This window comes from Lates calcarifer, linkage group LG6, assembly GCF_001640805.2.
Source record: "Lates calcarifer isolate ASB-BC8 linkage group LG6, TLL_Latcal_v3, whole genome shotgun sequence".
Lineage (NCBI taxonomy): Eukaryota > Metazoa > Chordata > Actinopteri > Centropomidae > Lates > Lates calcarifer.
This window is the reverse complement of record NC_066838.1, coordinates 20,128,106-20,151,950: the sequence shown is the minus strand read 5'-3', so window position 1 is coordinate 20,151,950 and position 23,845 is coordinate 20,128,106. Positions and strand designations below refer to the sequence as shown.

Here is a 23,845-nt window from a genome sequence, read left to right as displayed (position 1 = left end):
AATATGTCATGATCACCCCTACTTTTATCTATACGACGCATTTTATCTGTGCAAATACAGTGGAAAAGAGAACAGGAATCGCCCGGTGTTATTTTAGAGGATTTCTTGGTGAAATGGACGCGAATGTTAATGAGAACTCTCCGCTCTGACGTTATGTAATTGGTTGTCACAGCACAGCGAGGAGCCATCTCTAGCGTCATTGTTTTTTTTTCTTTCTCCCTCTCTCTCTCTGACAAACCAACAGAGGAGGAGCATCCTGTTTTCTACATGGGATTAGGTGCATGTGGTCTTTTAATCATTCATCAAATCTGCTCCTGAGCTGAAATGCATCCAGACTTACAGCTGACCAAAGTATCCCGTAACCACGTTTATGCGTTTGGCAGCAGAGATGTTATCATATGCTGTGATGACGATGATGATGATGCTGTCGGGGGGGGGGGGCGTCACTTCTCTCTAAACCCTGCTGCTCGTATCGTCTACTAAAACATCCTGTCTTGTCTAAAACCATGCAGTGAATGCACGCCTGATTAAAGGGCTGTTATGCTATTTTATATATATATATATATCTCAAACCCTGTTGCTTTTCCTTATAATGGTGACATAGCGGATGACAGACAGGTCCGCCTCAGCTTGTTTTGGAGCTGTCCGCGGTGCTGAATCCACTGTTTGCTGGAGTGCACGTCTGTCAGCGGCCAAGGTGCCCCCATGAGAGCCTGACACGAGGCTGCAGAGAAGAGATGATGATACTGTCAGGAGTGGGGAGGGAGGGGGGTAATCCAATTGTGTTTGCGGAAAGGAGAGTTAAAGAGTACCTGCTATTTATTAGCAGACTCCTCACTCCTCCACCTCACTGTGGAGCCAAGTTAAAAGTGGCTTACCAGGAACGCCTAGATATCTTTATTATAGTCGTATCTATCTATCTAGATGCCAGTTTTATTTGGTGCATCCATCTGTAGCAGTAGTTCCCAACTTTTCTGGCTTGTGGTTCCTTAAAATGAAGCAATAGTATATTTAATAATATATAAATAAATATATATTAGTATTTTTTTTTTAGTTTAAAAAAAAAGGTTCTGATTTTGTGCAGTAGAAATGTTGTCTTTACTATCTTACCCCTTTATCTTCAGATCCACAGATCTGTACTAGCTTATTTAGGCCTCTGTTTTGTGTATTTGTCAGTCTGTATTCCTGTGCTTTTCTAAGTCCTTGAGAGACAAAGGTCTATTAATTAAGTCACAAACTATTCATCCCTAACCCCCTTAAGACAAGTGTTTAATTTCTAAAGCCACAAGTATGTCCTCTCTGACTTCCTGTAGAGCTTATAGTGTATCTGTGGCATACTGTTCATTTTGTGTCTCCACGCCCGACTTGTTATGTTTTTGATTGTGGTGAGGTGGCATCCTCCTGCTCAGGAGGTTTGTTGTCAGAATGTAATTATAACTTACACTCTTGCAACCACTGGCTTGATCTGTTGTTATCTTTAACCATTAATAGAATAGTTGTGACATGCATGTTTATCCACCATAGCAAACTAGTGATGGTGTGCAGCAAGCTTAACTCAGGAACTGAAAATGTAATAGTTCTGAGCAGTTGTGCGAAATGGTTTTAGGTAGGTTTTTTTTTAATCCGGCTCCTCTTCAATTTGGTTTCTTTATGGCCATGTCCGTAATAACTGACAAAGGATTAACAGGAGCGTGGGATTTGTGGGAAGCATTGCAGTCCAAGCTATTGTCATTTGGTTGTTTGTTCTTCTGTTTAATGTGAGATATCTAAAATAGGTGCAGCGCTTCTGGCAAGTGAGGGTTGCCTTATTAAATGGAAGGCAGTGATGAATCAACTGTAAAACTGATCACATTAAAAGGCAATTACATCTATTATTCATTTTACCTCACAGAGTTTAACTCAGTCATAACAGTAATTTGTTTTCAGATGAGATTTTCCTTCTCTATTACAGTACATTAAGATAAATTGAGGGCTAATAGAGGAACTGGTGCAGATTAGAGATTTGAGCAAATTATGTTTAAGATGCAAATCTACATCCAAACAGTCCAGAACAGGTCTTTAACGTGTCTCTCTCAGCACCTCCCACATGGAGGGAATGTGGTGAGCGCTCATGTCGGTGACCTGTGTGTCATTGTTGGTTGTTTGTGGATGTTCTAGAGACATCATGTGTGAAGGAGAGAGGACAATGTGTGAAATAGTGGGGTTGGTTTTTTTTCTCTTTAAACCTCCTTTAATGTGCTCACTGATGAAAGGGTTAAAGGCTGCTGTTCGTGAGCAGAGGAGATAGTTGTGTCTGACAAGGTGCGAAAAAAAAGAGGCAATGTAAGAACAGAGAGTCTGAAGGGCAGCTGGAGTGTCTCATTTCTCTCAGTGCGGAGGAGAACACACACACAAGGGAAGACTCTATCCTTGGCAGAAGATTTATGACATTGGAGATTATCAAAAAACATCCACGGTGCCTTTCGCACCACAGAAAGAATCTGGTTTTTGTTTTTCCGTCTGTGAATCTGTCTGTGATTCAACACTAGAAACCAGAGACAAACAGAGATGCTTTTAGTATTCTATTTATGAAATATTTATGGAATCCTCAGTTCACTGGGTGTGATATGGACAGATAGAGTGCTAATATTTAACGTCAATAATGAATGACTTTTACTGTAAGTATATCTGCACATGGGGCATATCAGTAGGTAATATTTCTCAACAACAAGCGTGTTTCTATTTGTAGAACAGTACGAGTGAGGTTCATGTTACCTGGTGCCTTCATGCAGTGTCACCACAACATATGAGTGTTTGCCTATTCTGAATCATCATCATGTAGCTGTGGCCCGCCCCGAGGCAGAGCACTGACTCAGTATGTATCATGATCTTTTGGGCAATTCAAAATGGAGTCCCAGTGTGCCAGCTGTAAATATGAATCACTGACTGGAGGTTGGATCAATACTGGTGTGAATGGCTGAACATTATCATCAATGGGTTTTGTTTCTGCATTGTTTGGTGGCAATTGTGTGTACCTGTGACAGTCTCAGGTCATTGCTTTGAACACTAGAGGGTGTGTTCCTCTTGGACATATACAGGGAGAAACCTGATGATATAGTGGCTACTTCACAGGCTGGCATGTTTCTAGTAGAACAGGTCATTATATGTGTATGCGTGTAGCTAGGGCTGCAACTAGATTCAAGATTCAAAACTTTATTGCCATACAGCTTAGTTGTTAGGAATTTGCTTTAGTGTGCTCATGACAGGACAACCGTCAACAGTCATACCATAATGTACAATAAGAAAAAAAAACACACATAACACATATAACCATTATATACATCCATGGATGTAACATCAAGTGCGATGTAACATCAAGTTGCCAAGTGTTTAAAATACCAATAAGATACATAGGAAAAAAATAGGCATAAAAAGATAAGAGATAAAGTAGTAAAATCAATAATGAAGAGAAATGAAGTGTCAGGTGCTTGAAGTACAGTAAAAAAAAAAAAAAACCAATATGGTAAAATGCCTGATGCCTAACCATTATTTTCAGTTAGGCTGCCGATTGTATTTTTGATTACTTAAATTGTCCTCAGAAAATAGTGAGAAATGTTCATCTCAGTTTCCCAGGATCCAGGATGGCATGTTCAGATTTGTTGTTTTGTCTGACCAATGATCTAAACCTCCCAAATATTCAGTTTGTTATTGTATAAGACTAGGAAATCGAGCATATTCACATTAGAGAAGCTGGAACCAGAGAGTTTGGGGCACCTTAGCTTAAAAATGATCTACGCAGTTATCAAATTGCGGATTAATTTTTTTCTGTTGAGCGACTAATCAGTTAATCCCTATCAGGAACTACTATGAGCTGTTAAATGATTAGCAATCCCCCTTGCTGGGATTTCTTCATTAGGAGACTCTGTATCCTTTAGAACTGCGAGCAGTCATGGGTGGAAAAACACCAAAAGCATAAACTGACCATGACTCAGCATTTTAACATGAAGTGGTGCCAGATTCAGTTGGACGTGGCTGTTGTTAGGCATCAGGCGGTTTTGCTGTCAGATGGTGCCCACATCTCAGGTTGCCTCGTTTCATGGGTGGGCTGCTTCATCATGATTCTGCCTGAAATACAATCATCCATTATCATAACTGCTCGTCTTGTGCGTAGGGTGCGGGGAGCATGCCCTAGCTCATGCACTGGGTAAGAGGGGGCTTACACAGGGAGAAAGATTCAGTCACTCTATATAAGTGACTAAAAACACACAATTATGAAGATGGATTAAACTGAACTGAACTCATTAACGCCTCATTAACGTCTGCAATGACTGTCTGTGTATTAACGACAACACAAGATGGCCGTATGATGATATAAGCATGAGGTCGAGCTGTATCAGTCATATATCTGTTGCTTATTTATTGGGTTAAGTTGTTCACAAAAATGCCTGTCACATTTTCCCAGAGTCCAAAGTGACATCTTCAAACTGCTTGTTATTTCCTTCCAACAGCCTAAAACTAAAAGATGTTCAGTTCACAATGAGACTTAACAGAGAAAAGCAGCAAATCCTCACATTTAAGAAGTTGGAACCAGTGAATATTTGGCATTTTTGCTCAGTGAATGACAGTGATCCAGATTCTTCTCAGTTTTCTGGCAGTCGATTAATCGATTAATTGTTTTTGCAACAGATGAAGCTGCAGTCCGTGTGTTTCAAAGCACGTGAAACAACAGATTTTTACAATAAGTGGTGGTTTATGTTTCCTCTTATGTTTACATTATGTAAATTCAACATTTAAAAACACCAACCAGCAAGTGGAATTATTCATACAGAAAAAGAGCACTGTGATCCGGTGAATGATCCTGGCACAAGTGCATATAAACATGTGAAATCATCATGGTATCTGGAGGTTGCAGGGTGGATTTAAACACAGAGGCTTTACAATTACATGGTTTTTTAACTCATGCAGAGAGCAAATCCAGGCAAAATATTAGCAGTAGCTAAAAGACAAAGGTATGGGATTCATCAAGAAAAACACAATTTAAGATTTAAACCTGATTACATGTGAGTTTATTTATTGTCACATACTGTATTTCAGTTTTTTAAAACTTGAATAAAAGACTTAATAATAAACAGTTCTGCTGTTTACTTTCTGTAGTTTTGGTGAGACTGAGATTAGCTAATATACCCCCACCCACCACCCTTTCCTTACAACCAGCTATACTGCTGTTTAAAGTTTGGTTTTGTAGTGTGGGTGTGCAGTATGTGTCGAATTTTGTGTGGGCTACATACCGTTAAAATGTGGTATGTGTTAGTGACACTTTTTAAAATGTATGCTGAATATGTACATTATGTTTTGCAATGAGCAGCTCCCTGACTGCTCATCTTACATCAGTGTAATATATTCACTCTTCAAAGAGAGATTTTCCTTTCACTCCCTTTAAACATAATCATCTTTTACTGCATTTGAATGACACATTTAATCAAGTTCGTAACTTGATTGTAGCTTATTTTGACATTGACTGGTTTATAATTCTGCCAACATTAATCCTGCACAATAGCCAGTGTATTAGTGTGCTGCTATAAAGAAACTGAGGAGGCTGATATTTTGAAATATCCCAGCTTCCCACAGTGTCAGAGTTTACTAATCTCCCTTTGATTGTGATAGTTCAAAATTAAATTCAACTAATCTCTTAATATCTTTGCCTCTGTAATGATAATTGGTATTTTGACACTTTGTTTCAAGCACGTTGGGCTGATTTCCATTTAAGAGCAATTTGGCAGCTCTTAAGGGTTATTTGATGCCAAAAGGAATGACCCCTGCATCTCATGTTTTTCTTTCCACAGGTGATCTCCTGCAGGGGACCAACAGCTCTCTCTAAGGTTTATGGAAACCTGACCTCCCATTGGTGGAGAAGGTGAGTTGTCTGTGTTTGTCTGCCCTTCACAATCTTCCAGTTTCCTTGATCTTCATTTAGGTATTCCAGGAGGACAGTAGCAGACTTTAGCACAGACCCAAACACTCGTTAAGGATCAATTAATGCTAAATACACCACTTGGGATAATTAATAGCTCTTTGTCAGTGCTGTTAATATTTCATGAGGGTGGCCCAGTCTGTCGATGGGCTAACTATAGGAGGGGTCAAGTTTGTAACTTATTTGAGACCTTTACTTTGGATTGTTCTTTATGTGGTCTACAATGTGTATGAGTATGTGGAGCAGTACATATAGGATTATAGTGCTGCTGTAGGGTTGCATTTCAGCTTTCCATCTTCTCAAGCTGATCATATTCACTGATCTGTAGTCTCCAAGGTAGCAATAACATCTTAATATCTTCATATTTTTGTTTTAAGAGGAGATTATCTTGGAATTTACTATTATTATCTCAGTAAGAGTAGCTCCTGCTGTCTCCCAGGGAAGAGCGATAACTCAGAGGTAGTTATTGATTTCCTTGTTTGATCTCTTTGTTTTGTGTGCATTATGACAGACCCTCACTGCAGCAGGGATGTTAAACAGCTGTTTGATGAGCGCAGGCTGTTGTTTGTATATGCGAGAAGGCTCATCAGAACACGATGGCCCAGTTCAGTTCAGTAAGGCTCCTCTAGGGATTCTGTGCAGTTTTGGTCTGGGAGAAGAAGCTGGGTCAGGAGAATATAGAATATAGCCTGAGTGTTTTCTGGTAAACACAGTATGATCAAAGGTATAGCTAGAACATAAGACCCCACAAAGAAATAATATGACCATCAGCAACACTACACCTCTTAGTCTTAGTCTTGTCCAGACATCATTTTGTGCTTCACTCACTGGCTTCTAAAGTACATCACACACACATCTACTGTTGCCTTCATGTCACATCTCTGATTTGTAGCAATACCTCTGTTCCTTTAAGACTTTACATGACCAATATCCATAAATGGATCAGGGCATTTTTAGTTTTCAATTTAATTTGCTGACAAAATATACTAATTTCATTTGACATTTAATATAAATACATATGATATTAAAGCAGCTTTATTTAATAATAAAGAAGCATGTCATATATTGTTTTATTTTATTTTATTTCTTATTTTTTTGAGTGAACTCTACTTTTGTAATAATAGGCAGAGCTATTTCAGATGTTTTGGTGCAAATAAAAGCCTCTGTTCAGTCTCCATCCAGTCATAAATCATCATGACATAAATCTTTGAGGTCCCTGAATGGTGTTCACGCCCTCTATTTCTCATTCATAATAATAAATAATGTTTAATATGTCAGCAAAATAACATCATTATTACTCTGCAGTATTTACAAAAATCCAAAACATATCTACTGACTAAAAAGGATGAAAAATGTGTGTATTAGAGTGAGTTCTTGCTACAATATTACTGGAAATCTGCAGAGATAAGTAATGGCTTAAAACTGCTTATTTTATTTAGTTCATTTTCTGTCTTAACTCAGCCACACTCTGCTGCATGGCCTATAAAAATATGGAAAGAAGGACAGTGATAATCTTATTTCTTATGTCAGATTTAGAGTTGATCGTGGTTTCCTCTTGGAGCCAGCTGAGGAGGTTGTCTAAGCTTTGTTTGCTTGTTTATGCCTTCAGGATGATTAGCCAACACTTGCATAGAAACATTTACACCAAACTTATTTATTTTCACTCCTTCTTTATTTAACAACCACCAGCACTAGTTTGGCTCATGATTATAAGGCATACCGTCCCATCACTACTGCAAGCCAAATTGGCAACGTCAGTTGTCAAGACTGCTTCAGATAAATACTACAGGCATGTGCCAATTCAAATTATGATATGGATACAAATCTAAAAATTTAATGAGCTATTGCTTGCTGCAGTTTTACTGGGTCAAATCAGACCAGAGTTTTGCTTTCAAGTCAAATTACTTGTTTGCTGTAAGTTGTCTCTTACTGTAAAACAAGTCCTGGTCCAGTTATGGGTCCAACCCCTTAATTTTTACGACTCAGGTCTGATTCTAGTCTCAGGTGTTTGGTCTCCAGCTCTGTCAGTTGGCACACAGTGGAATCAGTCATTCACTCTTCCTAAATGGCCTCTGGGTATTAGAGGTGGGTATAAATAGGGATGTAAGGTGATTATAGTCTGGACATTCAGAGATATTTTTAGCCATGTGTATGTTGTGGCTCTATTGAATGGCAAAGTTGGTCAGTCATTTTTTACAGACATTCATGGTCCCCGGAGGATGAATTGTAATAATTATGGTGATAGTCTGACTTTAAACTAATAACTTTGGTGTTCCTCTGATTTTTTTCACTTGTGCCATCAGCAGTTTAAAATATAAATTTACCCAAAATCAAATATGACAATATACATGCAAAACTAATAACATTCCAGTCAGTGTCAACTAAAATTAGCAAGATAAACCAGGATAATGAACACAGCAATGTATATACCTGCTTACCATCAGCGTGTTGTCATTGTGTGCATGCTGGTGTTAGCATTAGGTCAAAGCACTGCTGTACCCATGCAGCCTCACAAAGCTCTTTTTTTCCATCATCAAAATATAAAGTGAATGCAGCTGATTGTAAGAGAGTTTTATTTTATCATCCGGAACTTCCAAATCAGTAAGAAAGCGTCACGTTTAGCTGTTTCATGTGTAATTCCTCTGGAAAAGTGAATCAGAGGATGTTACTAACAAGACTTGGGGCTGTTTTTGAAAAATATTAAATTTAGGTTCTGCCGTTGATGGGCAGTAACATTTAAAAATCTGTTACTTATTTCTTTAAATGATAATATTATATGACTTTGTTTTAGATATGTTGATATATGCAACGTATATCCCTTCCTTTTTATTTCATGTAATTTGTAGCACAGTCACCCTCTCTGTAACTCCACCTCCCACTCTCCCTGCTTCTCGAAAATTCACACACACACATGTACAGGCGATGCATTTGAAGGCAGCCCATCAGTATTCAGTGCAGCGTCAGGCAGCTAAACCGTAAGAAGGCGGAAAGCTGGTGTGTTTGAAGAGCAACATTCCCAGATTTACTATTGCCTTACTCATTTACTCCTTTCCCTTCCTCTGCTCCTCTTTCTGCCTGGACATCAGAAAAAACTGGGCTGGAACCAGGGCTCTCCATTCTCTCTCTGCTCCATCTCACAGCCAGTGCTGCATTTCTGCAGTTCATTCCCTTCATCACCACCCCATCACAATATGTCTGTCTCCCCCTCCTCTGCTCTCCTCTGCCTCTCCTGTCCGTCTCTCTCTCTGCCCTCCCCCTGCCGTTTTTTCCCCCTGTCTTCACCACACTGTCACTGGGAGGCTTGTGGCAAGAGGCTTGATAGTTACATAACCACTGCAGCAGCGCTCGGGACACTGTGTTAAATCACAACTCAGTCGCAAGTGTGTGTGTGTGCGTGTGCGTGTGCGTGCTTGCTTGTCTGCATGTTTAATAATGCTGTCTATTGTGAAATTTATTATTCTGTTTAACAGCCAAGTTTGGGGATAGATCCGGGAGACCTCCATTCAATAGCCTCTTCCTGTCTCTCACTCTGTTCCTCAGTTTGTTTCCTGCTGTCTGGAATCTCTCACTGTTATTCTGTTCTCAAAGAAGGATTTTTGTATATTTCTTCACAAAGTCTCTAGTATTGATGGTTCAGTCAAGTAGCTGCATGTACATAAGCTGAACAGAGCAGTATTAGCTTTACCACCGTAAATTCATAGTAGTCATTTGTTGTCTTATCAGATAGATTTTTGAGAAATCAAGTTGTTGTTGTTTTTTTTTAAATTTAAGCTTGTTACGTTGAATGGATCTAAACGAGACAGTCTACAGCCACTATGATGCTTTGAGCTAAATGCTAACATCAGCATGCTAGTATGTTCACAATAACGATGAAAACATGCTGATGTTTAGCTGATTACATTTTCACCATCTTAGTTTAGTGTGTTAGCATGCTACCATTCCCTGATTTATTAATTAGCATGTGTGTTTTGTTGATTTTGTTGATTGTAGTAGAAGATCTTTGGTCATAAACCAAAGCACTTGACGAATTCTAATTTTGAATGGATGATCAGTTCTTCCTGTGGGGAACCAGAATATACTGTACGTACTAAATGTTTTGTCAGTCCAACTTGGAAATTTTGAGATATTTCACAAGGTAATTTAGTTTTGAAGGTGGTTGATCATATAAAATAGTGGGCAAATTAATATTTTGACCTGATGATGGCTCAAGAGGAAAAGTCAGAGGGTCACCAAAGTTATTAGGCTTCATCCTCTGGGGACCATGAATGTCTGTATAAATTTTAATAGCAATCTGTCCAGTAGTTGTTGACTGACCGACCAACAGACCAACAATGCCAGCCCAAGAGCCATACAACTACTCTGGGTAAAATTTCAGTACCCATGAACATTAATGGAAGAAGAAACCAGTCAAAGGCTACAGTGACTGAACTGATCCAAAACTGGCACAGACACGCAAACTCAATTAATTCTACCTGCTGAATGTATTAAACTATTTCTACAAAGCTCAACCTAAAACTTCATTAGCAGTGTCGCCAATTGTGAGTCGCTTTTTCTCACTGCAATGTTCCTCTGAATTTGTATTTAAATTCCAGCATTACGTTTTAATCATCTATGACTTTTATCAATGAACCAGATTTTTTCAGTGCCTTTGTACTGTCCCTGGACACACTGTACTGTTCTGTAGGCACTTACTTCTGAAATAGATTATAACTACTCAGTGTCTCTCTCAATGTGACACAACCCCTTCTTAGGCCTGATTGGCTGAGAACGCACCGTTCATTGGGCTTTGGTTTTTGCCTCTGACAGCTGTTTTGAAAATGTAAAATTTCTCCTTGAAACTGAAAATGCTTGGAGTCATGTCTACTCAGTGCTTACTCTGTAGTAATACTGTACTGTTGAGAGACAGTGAGTCATGTCATCGTATCAACTACTCTGTATAGCTCATTGATGGAGCTGAAGGACTTTTAGTGGATAGTGGATGTTTTGGCCTCTTTTCAGCAGGTATGACTGTATTAAATAATTTACTCAGATTGTGTTTAAATTTCAAGGTGTTGCAGTATTTAACTTTCAGAGCAAAATAACCACTGACAAACAGAAAGACTGTTGAGGTTATGACAAGGTTGGATAGAAGCAACACAAGCAGGATGGCGTGCAGAGGAGGGAAAGAGAGAACAGAACAGACACAGTTTTATATGAACTGCCAAGTTCAAACAGTCTGTGTCTTTGGAGTATCACAAGGTTAACAGGTAAGACTCACTTCAGTTTAGGTTTTATATTTTAGTTTTGCCTGAATGGAATAGCTGTTCATGGTCTACTGTATTGATAATGAATTAACTAGGGGCCTTTTTTCTTTTCTCATCTCACACTAAGGCAGCAGCCAAAGGGTTTAAATTGAAGAGAGCTTAGGTTCACTTTAATTTTAGTCTGTTAGCATTCTTTGTAGTTTAGAAAGTGGTATGACTCTGTGTCTTATTAGTTTTCTTATCTAAGCGTCATTGTCCATTTTATTTAGAATTTGTTTCGGTATTTTTGTCCTGGCAGCGATTGTTTTGGTATGAGATGTGATTTGTCCTTTTTTATCATCTTTCCTGAGGGTCAGCAGGTTACAAATGGCTTTAAAACAACTACAGTATTATTATATACAGTCACAACAACATCATTTTGATTTGTGGTTCACTCAGTGGTTTGTTATTTAAGCATCTGAGACATTCTCATGATAACACTCTTTCATTAAATTTAGTTTTAATTCTTTCTTTTGTTTGTCAGTCAAACCTATTTCACAATCCCACTCCATTACTTCACCTCTGGTGACACTGGATACTGTTTGTATCAAACCACACATTGGAGACTGAACCAGTATACAAAGCGTTTTAAGGGCTGTCATATGACAGGCAGCAATGGTGTGTCAGCATTCACTCTGCTCACTCCCTACCAGCTCCATATGACCTTTGGCTGATCATGACCTCTGACCTCCCTGTGGGGATGGGGAGAGAGAAAAAGAATGTTTTCCTACAGAAATCAATCAAGTATAATGTTAATAATGCTGGTGTCTTTTCTGTTATTTACATCCCAGTGCTAATGAATTATTGTGTGGTCTGTTTTTTCTGGGAGCTGAGCAATAACACACCTGGCTGACTCACACAGCTACACAAAATAGATATTGATTAAAAAATACCCCCCAAACAACAATGCAGAAACTTGATTCCTGTGCAGTGACCCAACCCATGGCACCTCTGGAGGCATTCGTGATCAGCTAGCTGAGTCATCCTGCACTTGTGTGTTTGAAATCATGACACACACAGCTAGCTTGCTCATGCAAAGGCTGCTATGGACTAGGTTGCTACGTTACAATATCTGGCAGTTGCAGTCAAATAGACTCATTACAAGCTAAATGAATTGTGTGTTGGATCAGTGGCTGCTCTGTTGAGATGAGATTAGTATTTACAGAATATCTGATGAGTTAGATGTGGGAGACAGATTGAAAGTGACGCCTTGGTGTTAAAGGTAATGAGAGTCAGATCTGCCTTGATGCCAGTGGGATTATGTCTGTTACAGTGAAGCTTGTCTCACCTTCATCAATCTGTGTATGACAGTCAGTTTGTCCCTCACTGACATGATGTTGTGCATTCAGCTTTGTAGACCCTATTTTGATCATTGCAATGTTACAGCCGCAGCAGCAGCACAGCTCCAGAACTGTATGGTGGTCCCGACTGAAATACCTTACTAACTATTAAATGTATTGTGATGAAAATTCATAGTCGCCAGAGAATGAATCCTGACTTTGGTGATCCCTTGACTTTCCTCTAGCGCCACCAGTTGGTCAAAGTTTTTAACTAATCCCATTGAAATATCTCTACATCTCAAATTTTCTATAGACATTCATGGTTCCCAGAAGATTAATCCTAATGATTTTTGTGTTCACTGTTCACCGTCACTAGATTGCTATTTAATGAAATGTCTTAAAAGGTGTTGGATGGAATTTAGTGCAGACATTCATGCCCTCTTGAAGTTGAATTGTAAAAATTGTGATGATCCCCTGAGTTTTCATTAAGTGCCCTCAGCAGGTCAGCATTATTATTTTTTCAGTGCTTTGATCTGCAGCTAAATACCCGCAAAATGAATGACAACTCCATCAGCCTCAGCTGTACTTTGTATTTAGTGCTAAATATTTGATTTGATTTCACTTTATAGTCACATTTCTTTGAAAACTGTCTTGGATTATAAGGTGCAGACTGTTTCAACATAACAAAAGAACAACAAACAACAAATGTTAGCATGCTAACATGCTAAACTAAACACCACTGTGCCTATGTACAGCCTTACAGAGCTGCTAGCTTGGTTGAAGTGCGACTCTTATAAGAATAAGCATTTCCTTTGGTAGTACATCTCCTCCAGATTATACTGGTTGTCTACTTTTTTGCCAAAATGTTTCTTAACAAATAAAGACAATTATCTCTTCATATGGCATTTCAGTAGCTCTCCTTTGATGGCTAGGCTAACAGAGAGCTGATAAAGGAGAGAGAGAAGATGAGGGGTTGTTTTTTTCTAAATTTGGTTGCAGATCCCCCATCTGGATCAACATGTCAGTTCAGATTTGACTCTCCTATTCCATGCCCCAGCGAGCAGCGGAGAAGGCTCACGGCACTACACGTTCAGCTGATAAACCCAACACAAGACCACCATCACCCTTTACCCTCACTAGTTTCCCCTCTATTGCACTTTATTGTTTAACTACTTCTGATTACTGCATCTCTTTTCAATGAGTCTTCAGTGCTTTATCTCCTTTTCTCTCTTGTTTCAGTACATGCTTACACTTCACCAGTTCCCCACTTGTATTTGTTGGCACACGCACACACTCAAGGACATCCCATGAGTAGATTGTGGGATGGACAGCTGACATTGCGTCACTGAACCAGCCTTCTTGCTCTTGTCTAAAACGACGGTCACATGGCCAGCTTAATGACGGCCTCGGCTGTTACGGCGTGTGTGAAGTCTGCACAAGGCAGCTCTGTCTCCTGGCAACATCCAACCAGCCTGCTTATACCGCGCTGCACCGTGAGATGAATCACATCTCTGTCCTGATGTGTTCAGCTGCCGTCCTGGCCCCTTGGCTCTGTCTATTCCACTCAGGAACAGTCCGGCTGTCTGACCAGCTCCACACTTGCACTTCCATGAGCCTGCTGTATCTTTTCCCATCCCTTCTTCTTCCCTGACCCCTCTCCTGTCACCTCTGTCCCTTCCTCCTTTTCAATCTTCATCTCGTCTCCCCTCCTACTCTCCTCCCCGCCGCTGTTGTCTCGCTCGGTTTTTCTCTGTCACTCTCCCCTTGCTATATCTCAATGAAAGACCTCCCTCTGTCTCTCTCCTTGTGTGTCCTCTTTTATTCAGGCAGTGGAAGAGGAGGGCACGCTGCGCTTATCAAACAGAATCAACAGACAACCATAAGGCATCGTAAACCAAAACATTAGCACAGGGCTGTGTGTCTTCTCATAATGTTCGACAAGCCATATTAGATTTAAGTGCGGCCATAAACATTTTTGATTATCATACATTACTAGAGAGAGTTTGATCAGCTACTTTGTCTTTGTGCTGTTGTCTAATCAGTCAGGAGACAGTGAGCTTGACAATGTGCTGGAGTAAAGTTAGTTCATCTCTCTGAAATCTTCTTACAGTAACAAGCTTATGTGTTTGTGGTAGTTCTCATTCAGTGCTTTAACAGCCTTGTCAACATTGGACCTCCTGATTGTGTTAGGAACATTTGTCTCACCTGGATCAAGGGTTCTCTTTAACTCTCTTAAAAGCATTCATGATCAACTACCTGCAGTATTTAGTTGCATCGTGTTGCAGTGAGCTCAGTCACAGGAGTGAATTGCAGCATGAGCCAGCAGTGTATTTTTAATGTTCACCAAGAAAAAAGATTAGAAAACACACCCTAATGCACCTGCTGCATGTGTTGTTATGCCATCCTGTCAGCGCATAACATCATAATTACAGTTTCATGTCAACATCATACTCCTCTCACCACTTGTTGTCTCTCTGTCTCACTCATCCTATCCGCTTCTTTGCTCTTCTTCCCTCCCCCTCTAAAGCCATTCAAGTGGCACACCGCAGGATTATCCCTCAGCCTCTGAGACACGCTGGTTTGGTCAGACTTAGCGTCCTCTCTGGGTTCACTTTGGCCACAGAGGTCAAAGCTGCAAAAATAAAATTTGCAACACATCCTTTACCCTTCAGAGTACCAGCCATTAAAGGAGTCATTTTGGACTACAAATCACACATCCACCAGGAGTCTGTCATTTTAAGGAGTGGTTCATGATTACAAGTTTTGGGATTGTTTTTCCTTTTTATTTTGCTATGATGGAGCCAACCATGGTAAGTGAATGCGATGAAGAATGTTTAGTTGTTTGCAAATGTGCAAAAAGTTTGAATTGTAGTATTTTATCAGCCTCAGACAGCAACACTGCCTCTGCAATCGCAACAGACTCCTAAAAGACTTTAAATTACAGAAAGAATTGATTTGACAGCAGCAAGTGTTTTGGTCAGTGAGTGGGTTGTTAGCGGTTCCAAACTGAAAGATACATCTAAATGGATAAATGTTTCTTTTACAGACCAGCTGTTATTTTCCAGATTTGACTAGAAACAGTACTCTGTCGTCACTACGTCTTCCCCACTGGTTAATGCACTGGAGAATGTGGAGTGTGTTCACAGTCATTGAGGTGGATTGACCTCAATAACTGCAATATAAGCCCCTCTCCAGAATACATACCACTCCCACCCCCCACCTCTATCTGTCTCATGGGACACACTAGATTCCCCCCACCGTGGACCCAAACTGTGACTTTTCTGTGATGTATTCTCTTTCTGCTGTATCACACAGTCAACCAGGGCTGACATTTATGTCCACACTGTCCTTATAACAAATTACAAACCAATCCTGATGTCAGCCCCATTTCTTTCTTTGTATTGTTTTTATTTATTAATAATCTATAAATTGAACTTCCTCACTTTTCAGCCATCGTCTTTTTGCCAACATAAACATGTACACGCTACAGAATTATTTGGCCACAGCCTAGCGTGAGATTATCGATTTAATGAAATGAGTAGGCCGCCATCTGAGAATTATTCGGTTAATCCAGATGCTTTCTAAACATCAACTCTTATGTTGGTTTAAGTGTGTGAGTTTTGGTTAAACTGGCTGCTGGACTGGTTTTGTTTTGAGATGGGATTCTGGCATCTTGCCGGAGCTTAACTGGCTTTGATGTCACTAGGTGTTGTGGTCACGGATCCTGAAGCTCATTGGGCGACCGGGATGATGGGTGGGTAGCTTGACCAATGGAGTTTGTTTGCTGCTGATATTAAGGAATGCTACTAATTAAAGGCTGCTTAACTTTCTAGCTGCATGAAGTTTTTCTTGCATTATATAGTATTTATGTCATGCAGTTTCCAGTTGAAGAGAAAGAACTAGTTTGTTGAACCATGCCGTCATACATCATTGCAAGTGTCTTACTATAAGCATATAACTGTTTTTTATGAACATATACTGTAGACCACAAAAGACCTGATCACTATGTCCAACTCATAAGAGAATGGATTCAACTGGACAGAGGGAGGTTCATTTTTGAAGGAATAGTTTGACCAGTTAGCTTAGCATAAAAACTGGAAAAATCACATCTTGTCCTTTTTACACTTTGGTTTTTGTACCAGTTAAACGAATGAGATACAACATGTTAATTAATGAGATTTAGAAGTGCTGGAAGGCAGATTTTATTACCTCTGGAAACAGCCAGACTAGCTGTTTCCCCTTGTTTTCAGTTTCTGTGGTAAACTAAGCTGGCTAAAGCTGTAGCTTTGTATTCACCCAGGAGATATGAGAGTGCTATCACTCCACTCATTTAACTCTCAAATGTCAAACTATTCCTTTATGAAACTCATAATTTAAGCAGATACAGATGTCCTCAGGATGATACAAAGCTGCGTTGGACATACTGGGAGGTTGAGTCCTTTTCCGCAGTATAGGTCAGTGATGTAATCGGAGTCTCTTTATTGTCATGAACTGTATTCAGTGGCAGCGGGTATGGATTACATACCCAGCTCTTTAATTTGTACAGCAGGCTGCTGGGGTGGCTGACATGCCCCCTCAGTGTTGGATTTACACAAAGGGGTCATGTCCCTATTTTTAAGAAGGGGATTACTGAGGGTGTGTCCCAGCTGATGTGGAGTGGCACAGGCTGTGGGAGGTCCTGCAAGGTGCACAGACTCTTGGGAATACAAGTCAGTCAAGGTCGAGGAGGGCAATGAAAACAATGATAATGAAATGATGGAAGGATAAAAAAGGCAGGATATAATGCACATATGAAACATCACATTCACTCTGTATAGGTTGAACATGACTGATATGATGTCCGATCTACAGGTCTGAATTATGATATAATCAGTCAATCTTTAGATTAGAAAAACCTCAGTATTCCCGAGTCCTGTGAAATGTTGTTTTTTCTACGAAGACAGGAAACAGTACATGTATTTTTATCAAACACTGTGGCTCAGATAGAGGAGTAGAGTGCCCAAAAAAATATTGCTGATTTTTTTTTCTACAGCTTGAATTCCTCTTTTCAGAAAAAAGATGAATTACCAGAAAAAGTCTTTGCTGCTGATGCTAGTGCTACTGAAAGGCTCGACCTGTCTCTGATTCAGACACCGACGGTAAAAGTGTTAAACCATGAAACAGTTCTTTGGTATTTTGTCTTGCACCAGCACAGAGTGCACTCTTGAAATAGTCGCCGTCTGAAATCCATGATTGTTAAGAGCCTCTAGGACTGGTGTGATGGCTGGTGATGGTAACCAAGGTCTTTGATAAAATACAGCGCGGCTAAATCAGTCAGCGCACTGTAGAAACACTGACTGAGCTGAACTAGATTGCCTGTTCCTCAGCTGAAACCAGAACCAATCACACATGCTGGGGTTGGGGATGGGGGGTTCATTTTGTCATCTGTTATCCTGACAACATTCTGATGAGTATGAAAACACAGAGAGCGTTGTAGTAGCTGCTACTAAAACCACTTTCCCTGCATTAGCTGACCTTGTAGTTTCGGATTCTTATTTTTCTCACAAGGACAATTACGTTGTTATGTCGTGTATGAAAAAAGTGAGGGCATGCTAGTTCAAATTGAGGCTAACGCATAAAGTCAGTGTTCATGACTCATTCTAGGGATGAAGGATGTTACGGAAATTAATTTGCACTTGACTGCAGAGGGGGGTGGTGGTGGTTGAAGGATGAAGCATGGAGGACACTGGTAATATTTTAACAAAATATTCCTTTTGATGCTGCAGACTGTAGAGTGCTGACTCAGCTTATAATCTGAAATGGCCACAGTTTATCCTTCATCTGCAGTGAGCTCTATCTAGCACTCTTAACTAACACTTAATTTGGACTTTGCATACTAAGAATCAATCAATTGCCCCATGCTCTTAATTGCACTTTGCAAAACTCTTTATCATTTTAATTAAAAGCTATATTAAAGTTGTATTTTTCACAGTTGGACCATGTGCAGAATTCGATAATGACAGCAATCAGCTGCATTTAATTATAAAGACCACAAAATCATGTCAGAGAAGGAGTATTATCAACAAAGCCTCATATTGGTTGTTGCAGTGCAATGAAGAGCTCTCCGTCAAGGGAAAAGCATTAGTCATGTGAGCAAAATGGATTAGGCTTCAAGCAGAGTTCAATACCAATATAGCGTCCAGCAGTCTCTTCTGTTTTAGCCTTGGTGGTAAGATATCGACCAGACGTCAAACAGATAAATATAAATCACCTTAAATGCTGGTGGGAGTTCAGCAGGAACTGTATTATGTAGCTTTAAGGAGTAATAGGTGATTAAAGCACATCATTAAAGGGCATCTGTAGGTGTAAAAATAGGCATGTTGATCTTGTTCTAATGTATGTTTCCATGCTGTTTTAGTGTTGCAGTTGCATGATTCTGTGTTTGCAGACAAAGTGCGTTTCAGGGCTGCTGAACTTTAGCGATGATGCATGTGTAGCATGTCTACTGCGTGTCTGTTGTTAAGCTCTCTCAGATGTAATATGTCAGAAGAATGCAGGTTTGCACAGTGGAAGGATTCAGGGTCAGAGCTGTGCGATACTCCACTCTCTCTGGTGCCTTTTCTAGGACACGCCAATATAAGATGCCCCTTTCATTCCTCGGGGGCACGGCGCTGTATGCATGGCGGAGATGGCTATTTTTATCTCATTATTATAAACGTCTCAAATAGAAACCCTCACGCTGAAAGGTTCCCTCCAGTTACCAGGGAAAACTGCCACATCGCCGCTCTTTAGCGATAACAGAGAGGCTGGCTTGGCCATGTTTTTCCCACTAATGTCTGCTCGTGCTCACTGTAGCGCTTTGTTTCTGTAGTTGTGTAATGTTACTGTCTCACGCTGTTGTTTGTTCTCTGTGTCTCTTTCAGTGCATGAGGAACCCAGCTCTGCTGCAGAGGACAGGTTTAGTCATTAGAGTGTTTTGCCACATCCAGGAAAATGTCTGGCTCCTACGATGAAAGTGCAGGTGTTGACGACACCATGGACAGCTTCTGGGAGGTAAAGAGAGACACCCCGTCGCGTCTGTTCTGATGGCATTTTTTCCGACCGGCGACACAACCCATCGCCCTCTGTTTGTCTTGTATTGATTTGGCCCCCTGAAATCAAGCAGAGTCACCACTGAAACCATAAAAACCAAATTACTGTCATAAAGTTTTTCGAAGAAAATTTGTCTCGTAAGTCTTAATGATTTTGTTTGATATCCCATTGAGTTTCAAGGCAGGGTTGCTTCACCTGATGTTATCCACATCTGAGGCATCACAGACCGCAGAGAAAAAAGATTTAAGCATGGCTTTGCACTTTAAAGGAGGGTTTGACACCTGTTGCTGCCTTGCCAAAAGTTAGACAAAAAGATAGACACCATCCTCATATCTGTTCGTTTAAATGAGGGTAACAAAATCTGCCTTGGTTTTGCACTTTGGTTTTTGTATGGATTTACCAAATGAGGTGTAACATGTTCGTTAGTAAGCTTTAGAGGTACTGGTAAGCAGATTTTGAGCCAAGCTAGCTGTTTTTCCCCAGTTTCCAGTCTTTAAGCTAAGCTAAGCTAACCAGCTGCTGACTACAGCTTCACATGTAGCAGACAGACATAGGGTTAGGACTGGTATCTCCTCCAGCCCTCTACAAGGATACAAAGAGTTATAACTAGTGCTTCATATTACTATCTTTTCAAAGCTAATTAGGAATCCTTCCACCTCATTAAGCAAATTGTGGCAAATCATAGGCAAATTTAGTGAAAGTACACAAGCTGTATCTATTTTTTGGTTCTAACTAAATGATAATCCACCTGTCAATAGTGTCTATAAAGCATATTGGTTTGACACATTAAGTGTGTTTTTTATGTTTTTTAGAACAAAACATAAAACTGAAGAGTAATGACAGTAATTAACAAACGCTCTTACATTATCTTGTATTTTCTTATCTTATTTGTGAACATGTACACGTACCTTTTAAGAAAAATGAAATGAGTTTAACTTAACTTTTATGGCTAAGGAAGCCTATTGTTACAGGAAAAAAACGTGATGTTTAGAATGATGAATGAATGGGGAAAAAATAGCCTAAACTATTGAGCCCAAACTAAATGGAGGAATAAGATGAACATGTTAATAATATTTGTTGTAGATTGTGTTATGATAGGCCACATCACAACAAATCCAAATATCATATCAGTTGTATCCATCTTCACTTGTGCTGAAATGCAGTCTGTGTGTGTGTGTAGTTGAGTGTGCACATCTCAAATTAGCGTTAATGAATTCCCTTAGAACAGAGTCTTCTTTGTATTATGGCTGTTAGCCACAAAGAGACGCAGACAAAGAGCCTCAGTCATCAGCCGCTCTGAGACCGCCTTTCACCACATGCACCTGCCTGTATCGTCAATATACTAGCAACACAGCATGGGTCAACTCATGGTTCATAAATTCCAGAAAAATGCTTTATTCTCAGGTTGTGTCAACAGAAACATTAATATTTGATGCAACTGGAGAGATAAACAAAATCAGACTTAATATAACAAGGAAATAATGAGCACTCTGTTGAAATACAGTGCAAATACAAGAGCTCAGGTGTTTAGAACCAGTCCACCTGTGTGTTGTTGTTGGTGTGACTTGGCAGTCTGTCACACAGGCCAAAACTCATACCGCCACACACCTGTCTCACCGCTTCCCCGCAGCTCTCTCATCTCAGACGGTAACCACACATGCATGCTCACGCCAGGACCAATCAGAGTGCAGCTCTACAGCCAGCGAACACATCAGACACGCTATTCATGACTCGTGTCTGTATGATGATGTATAAGACTATATGTATTTACAGCATGTACACACACCAAGTCTGTAGTTTCTATGTATTTCTGTGTCTGCCTCGTTGTCTATCCCAGAGAATCTGTCTGCCTGCATTACACCACTCAAGAGGATTAAAGCAGTCACAGTTAGTGCACACACACACTCACAGATACACACACACACACTCACATACATACACAAACACAAGCCCATGTCATTGCATAACTACACATGCACAGGCACGAGCACCCCCCCACCAACTACCCTCCTTTCATCATGCACCATGAGCTCACGCCCCCTGCAGGCAGTGAAGAGGCGGAGCCACACAGCCTGGCATAGCTTTTTTAAGGCGGTCTCACTTAAGGTGGCGAGATCTAAAGGAAGAGGCAGTGTAGTCATTTTGCCAGGATATAACTGAATATTGGTATGTCTGAGTGTAAAACAGAGAAGGTTTGTGGCTTTGTTACCTTTATTCAGAAAATAAATATGGCTGAAGCTGTTCCCTGTTTGGATTTAAAATGTGCACGATTAGATGTGATAATGTAGCAAATCATATGATGCAATTAATTGAATATACTTGGTTACAAGTTTAAGCTACACAGCTAAAAGTAATGCAGTCTAATGCAACACTCCTGTAATAAATCCCACCTACACTATCCTACAGTTGAATCAACATTTCTCTAAAACAGATTCAACATTATATCCCAGGATTTATTGCAGGACTGTTGTATTAGGCTGCATTAGTTTCAGCTATGTCTTCCTAATAAACTGGCATCTTAGTGTATATTTTGGGATAAGTAAATAAGTAGATGTAGATATCTAAAACAGTGCTAGCCAGCAGACCTTACCGAATAAGATGGGTGAAAAAAACATTGAAAAAAACATTGTCCAACAAATGTCAAAACTGTGAGTAAATGTCCTTCTTACTTGCTTCAATTTAGGGAATCTGTGCAACAACAGAATGCAATTTCATATGTCCTTATTACTTTTAAATTATCAGTGTATTTAGACAAAGACAGGCAGTATAACATTTTGGTAATAATACATTTAGAGCAAAAAATAAGATAAATCAGCTCATACTTTGATGCTACTAGCTTATTTCCTTTTGGAAATCCTATTCAAACTCCTCATTTTTTGTCAGTAAATAGCAAAGTGTATCATGATATCTTTCCCTCAATACAAAAATATGCTTTTCCTCAGTTTTTTGTATATTCATAGTATGTATTCTTTGTTGCGAGTCCCTCCGTTTAATCCATTTGTCTCTCTTTGTCTCTCAGGTGGGGAACTACAAACGTGCTGTCAAGAGATTTGACGATGGCCATCGGCTCTGCAATGACCTTATGAGCTGCCTGCAGGAACGTGCCAAGATAGAAAAAGCCTACGGTGATCAGCTAACTGCCTGGTCCAAGAGATGGAGACAGCTCATTGAGAAAGGTCAGCTTTTGGGGAAGGCTTATTAAAATAAATAGCTCAACAAATGAATGTACTTTACACTGTCTTTCAATTTGCCAGAGCTCCGTTTACACAGTTTGATGTTTGCCCTCTGGTAATATTTGACTGAGCAATATCACGCTGAATTTTTTATTGGGAGTGAATCATTTTTCCCCCCTTTCCCAGGCCCACAGTATGGCTCCGTGGAGAGAGCCTGGTTGGCTGTGATGACCGAGGCAGAGAAGGTGAGCGAGCTGCACCAAGACGTGAAGAACAACCTGCTGAACGACGACGTTCGAGAAAGTGAAGAACTGGCAGAAGGAAGCCTATCACAAGCAAATGATCGGAGGCTTCAAAGAGGCCAAAGAGGCGGAGGAAGGTTTCAAGAAGGCTCAGAAACCGTGGGCCAAAAAGCTCAAGGAGGTGAGGGGGGGTGGCAAAAAAGTCATTTATCATCATTGTCCCTCGTAAAATAGAACAGATTGTAGAAATGTAAGCAAGAATGTCATGAATGTAAGACATAAACAAGCTGTTTACTGGTTCTCTTGAGTTCACAGCATCTACATTTAATGGTAAATAACAAATGTCCATTATGTGAATTCTCTGAACTAAAGAGGTAATCACATTCACTCAGCAACAGCAGCTCAAATGCAAATATTGCAGCACTAAGAAGAGTGTTCATGTGCCCAGGATGTGACGGACAACAAGTGACGGATCAGTTGTTTTTATGTATTAATCCTACTGACACCAGTATCGATACTCAAAACAAGGATTTGTATCTGTAGTATCAATACTTGGATCAATCCACCCAACCCTAATATAATAGAATATAAAATACAATTTCTTTAAACTTAAAATTATAAATAACACAAATACAGGAAGTAGAAATTCAATAAGTAAAATAACACCAGGTCTTAGTGGCAAAATGTTTCTGATTAAAGTAGAATTTCTTTCTCATTTATATATAATATTGGACAGTCTCATTTTATTGTCTGAATCTCAGAAGAGCAGAGAGGTGGGCTGTACTAATGATTCCATCTAGAGACCAGTCCTGGAGTTTCTCCATGACACTGTCTGCGGCTGCACCCA

General features: G+C 39.9%; 1 protein-coding gene across 1 annotated transcript in view; it reads left to right on the top strand.

The window, feature by feature from the left end:
- The window catches only part of pacsin1a (protein kinase C and casein kinase substrate in neurons 1a), a 33,820-nt gene that overhangs the window by 957 nt on the left and 9,018 nt on the right, over positions 1 to 23,845 (top strand). Inside the window, 5 exon segments of the mRNA XM_051071332.1 lie at positions 5,823 to 5,893; positions 19,415 to 19,544; positions 22,603 to 22,759; positions 22,943 to 23,049; positions 23,051 to 23,179. Of these exon segments, the coding sequence (XP_050927289.1) occupies positions 19,485 to 19,544; positions 22,603 to 22,759; positions 22,943 to 23,049; positions 23,051 to 23,179 (453 nt within the window). The 5' untranslated portion in view covers positions 5,823 to 5,893; positions 19,415 to 19,484.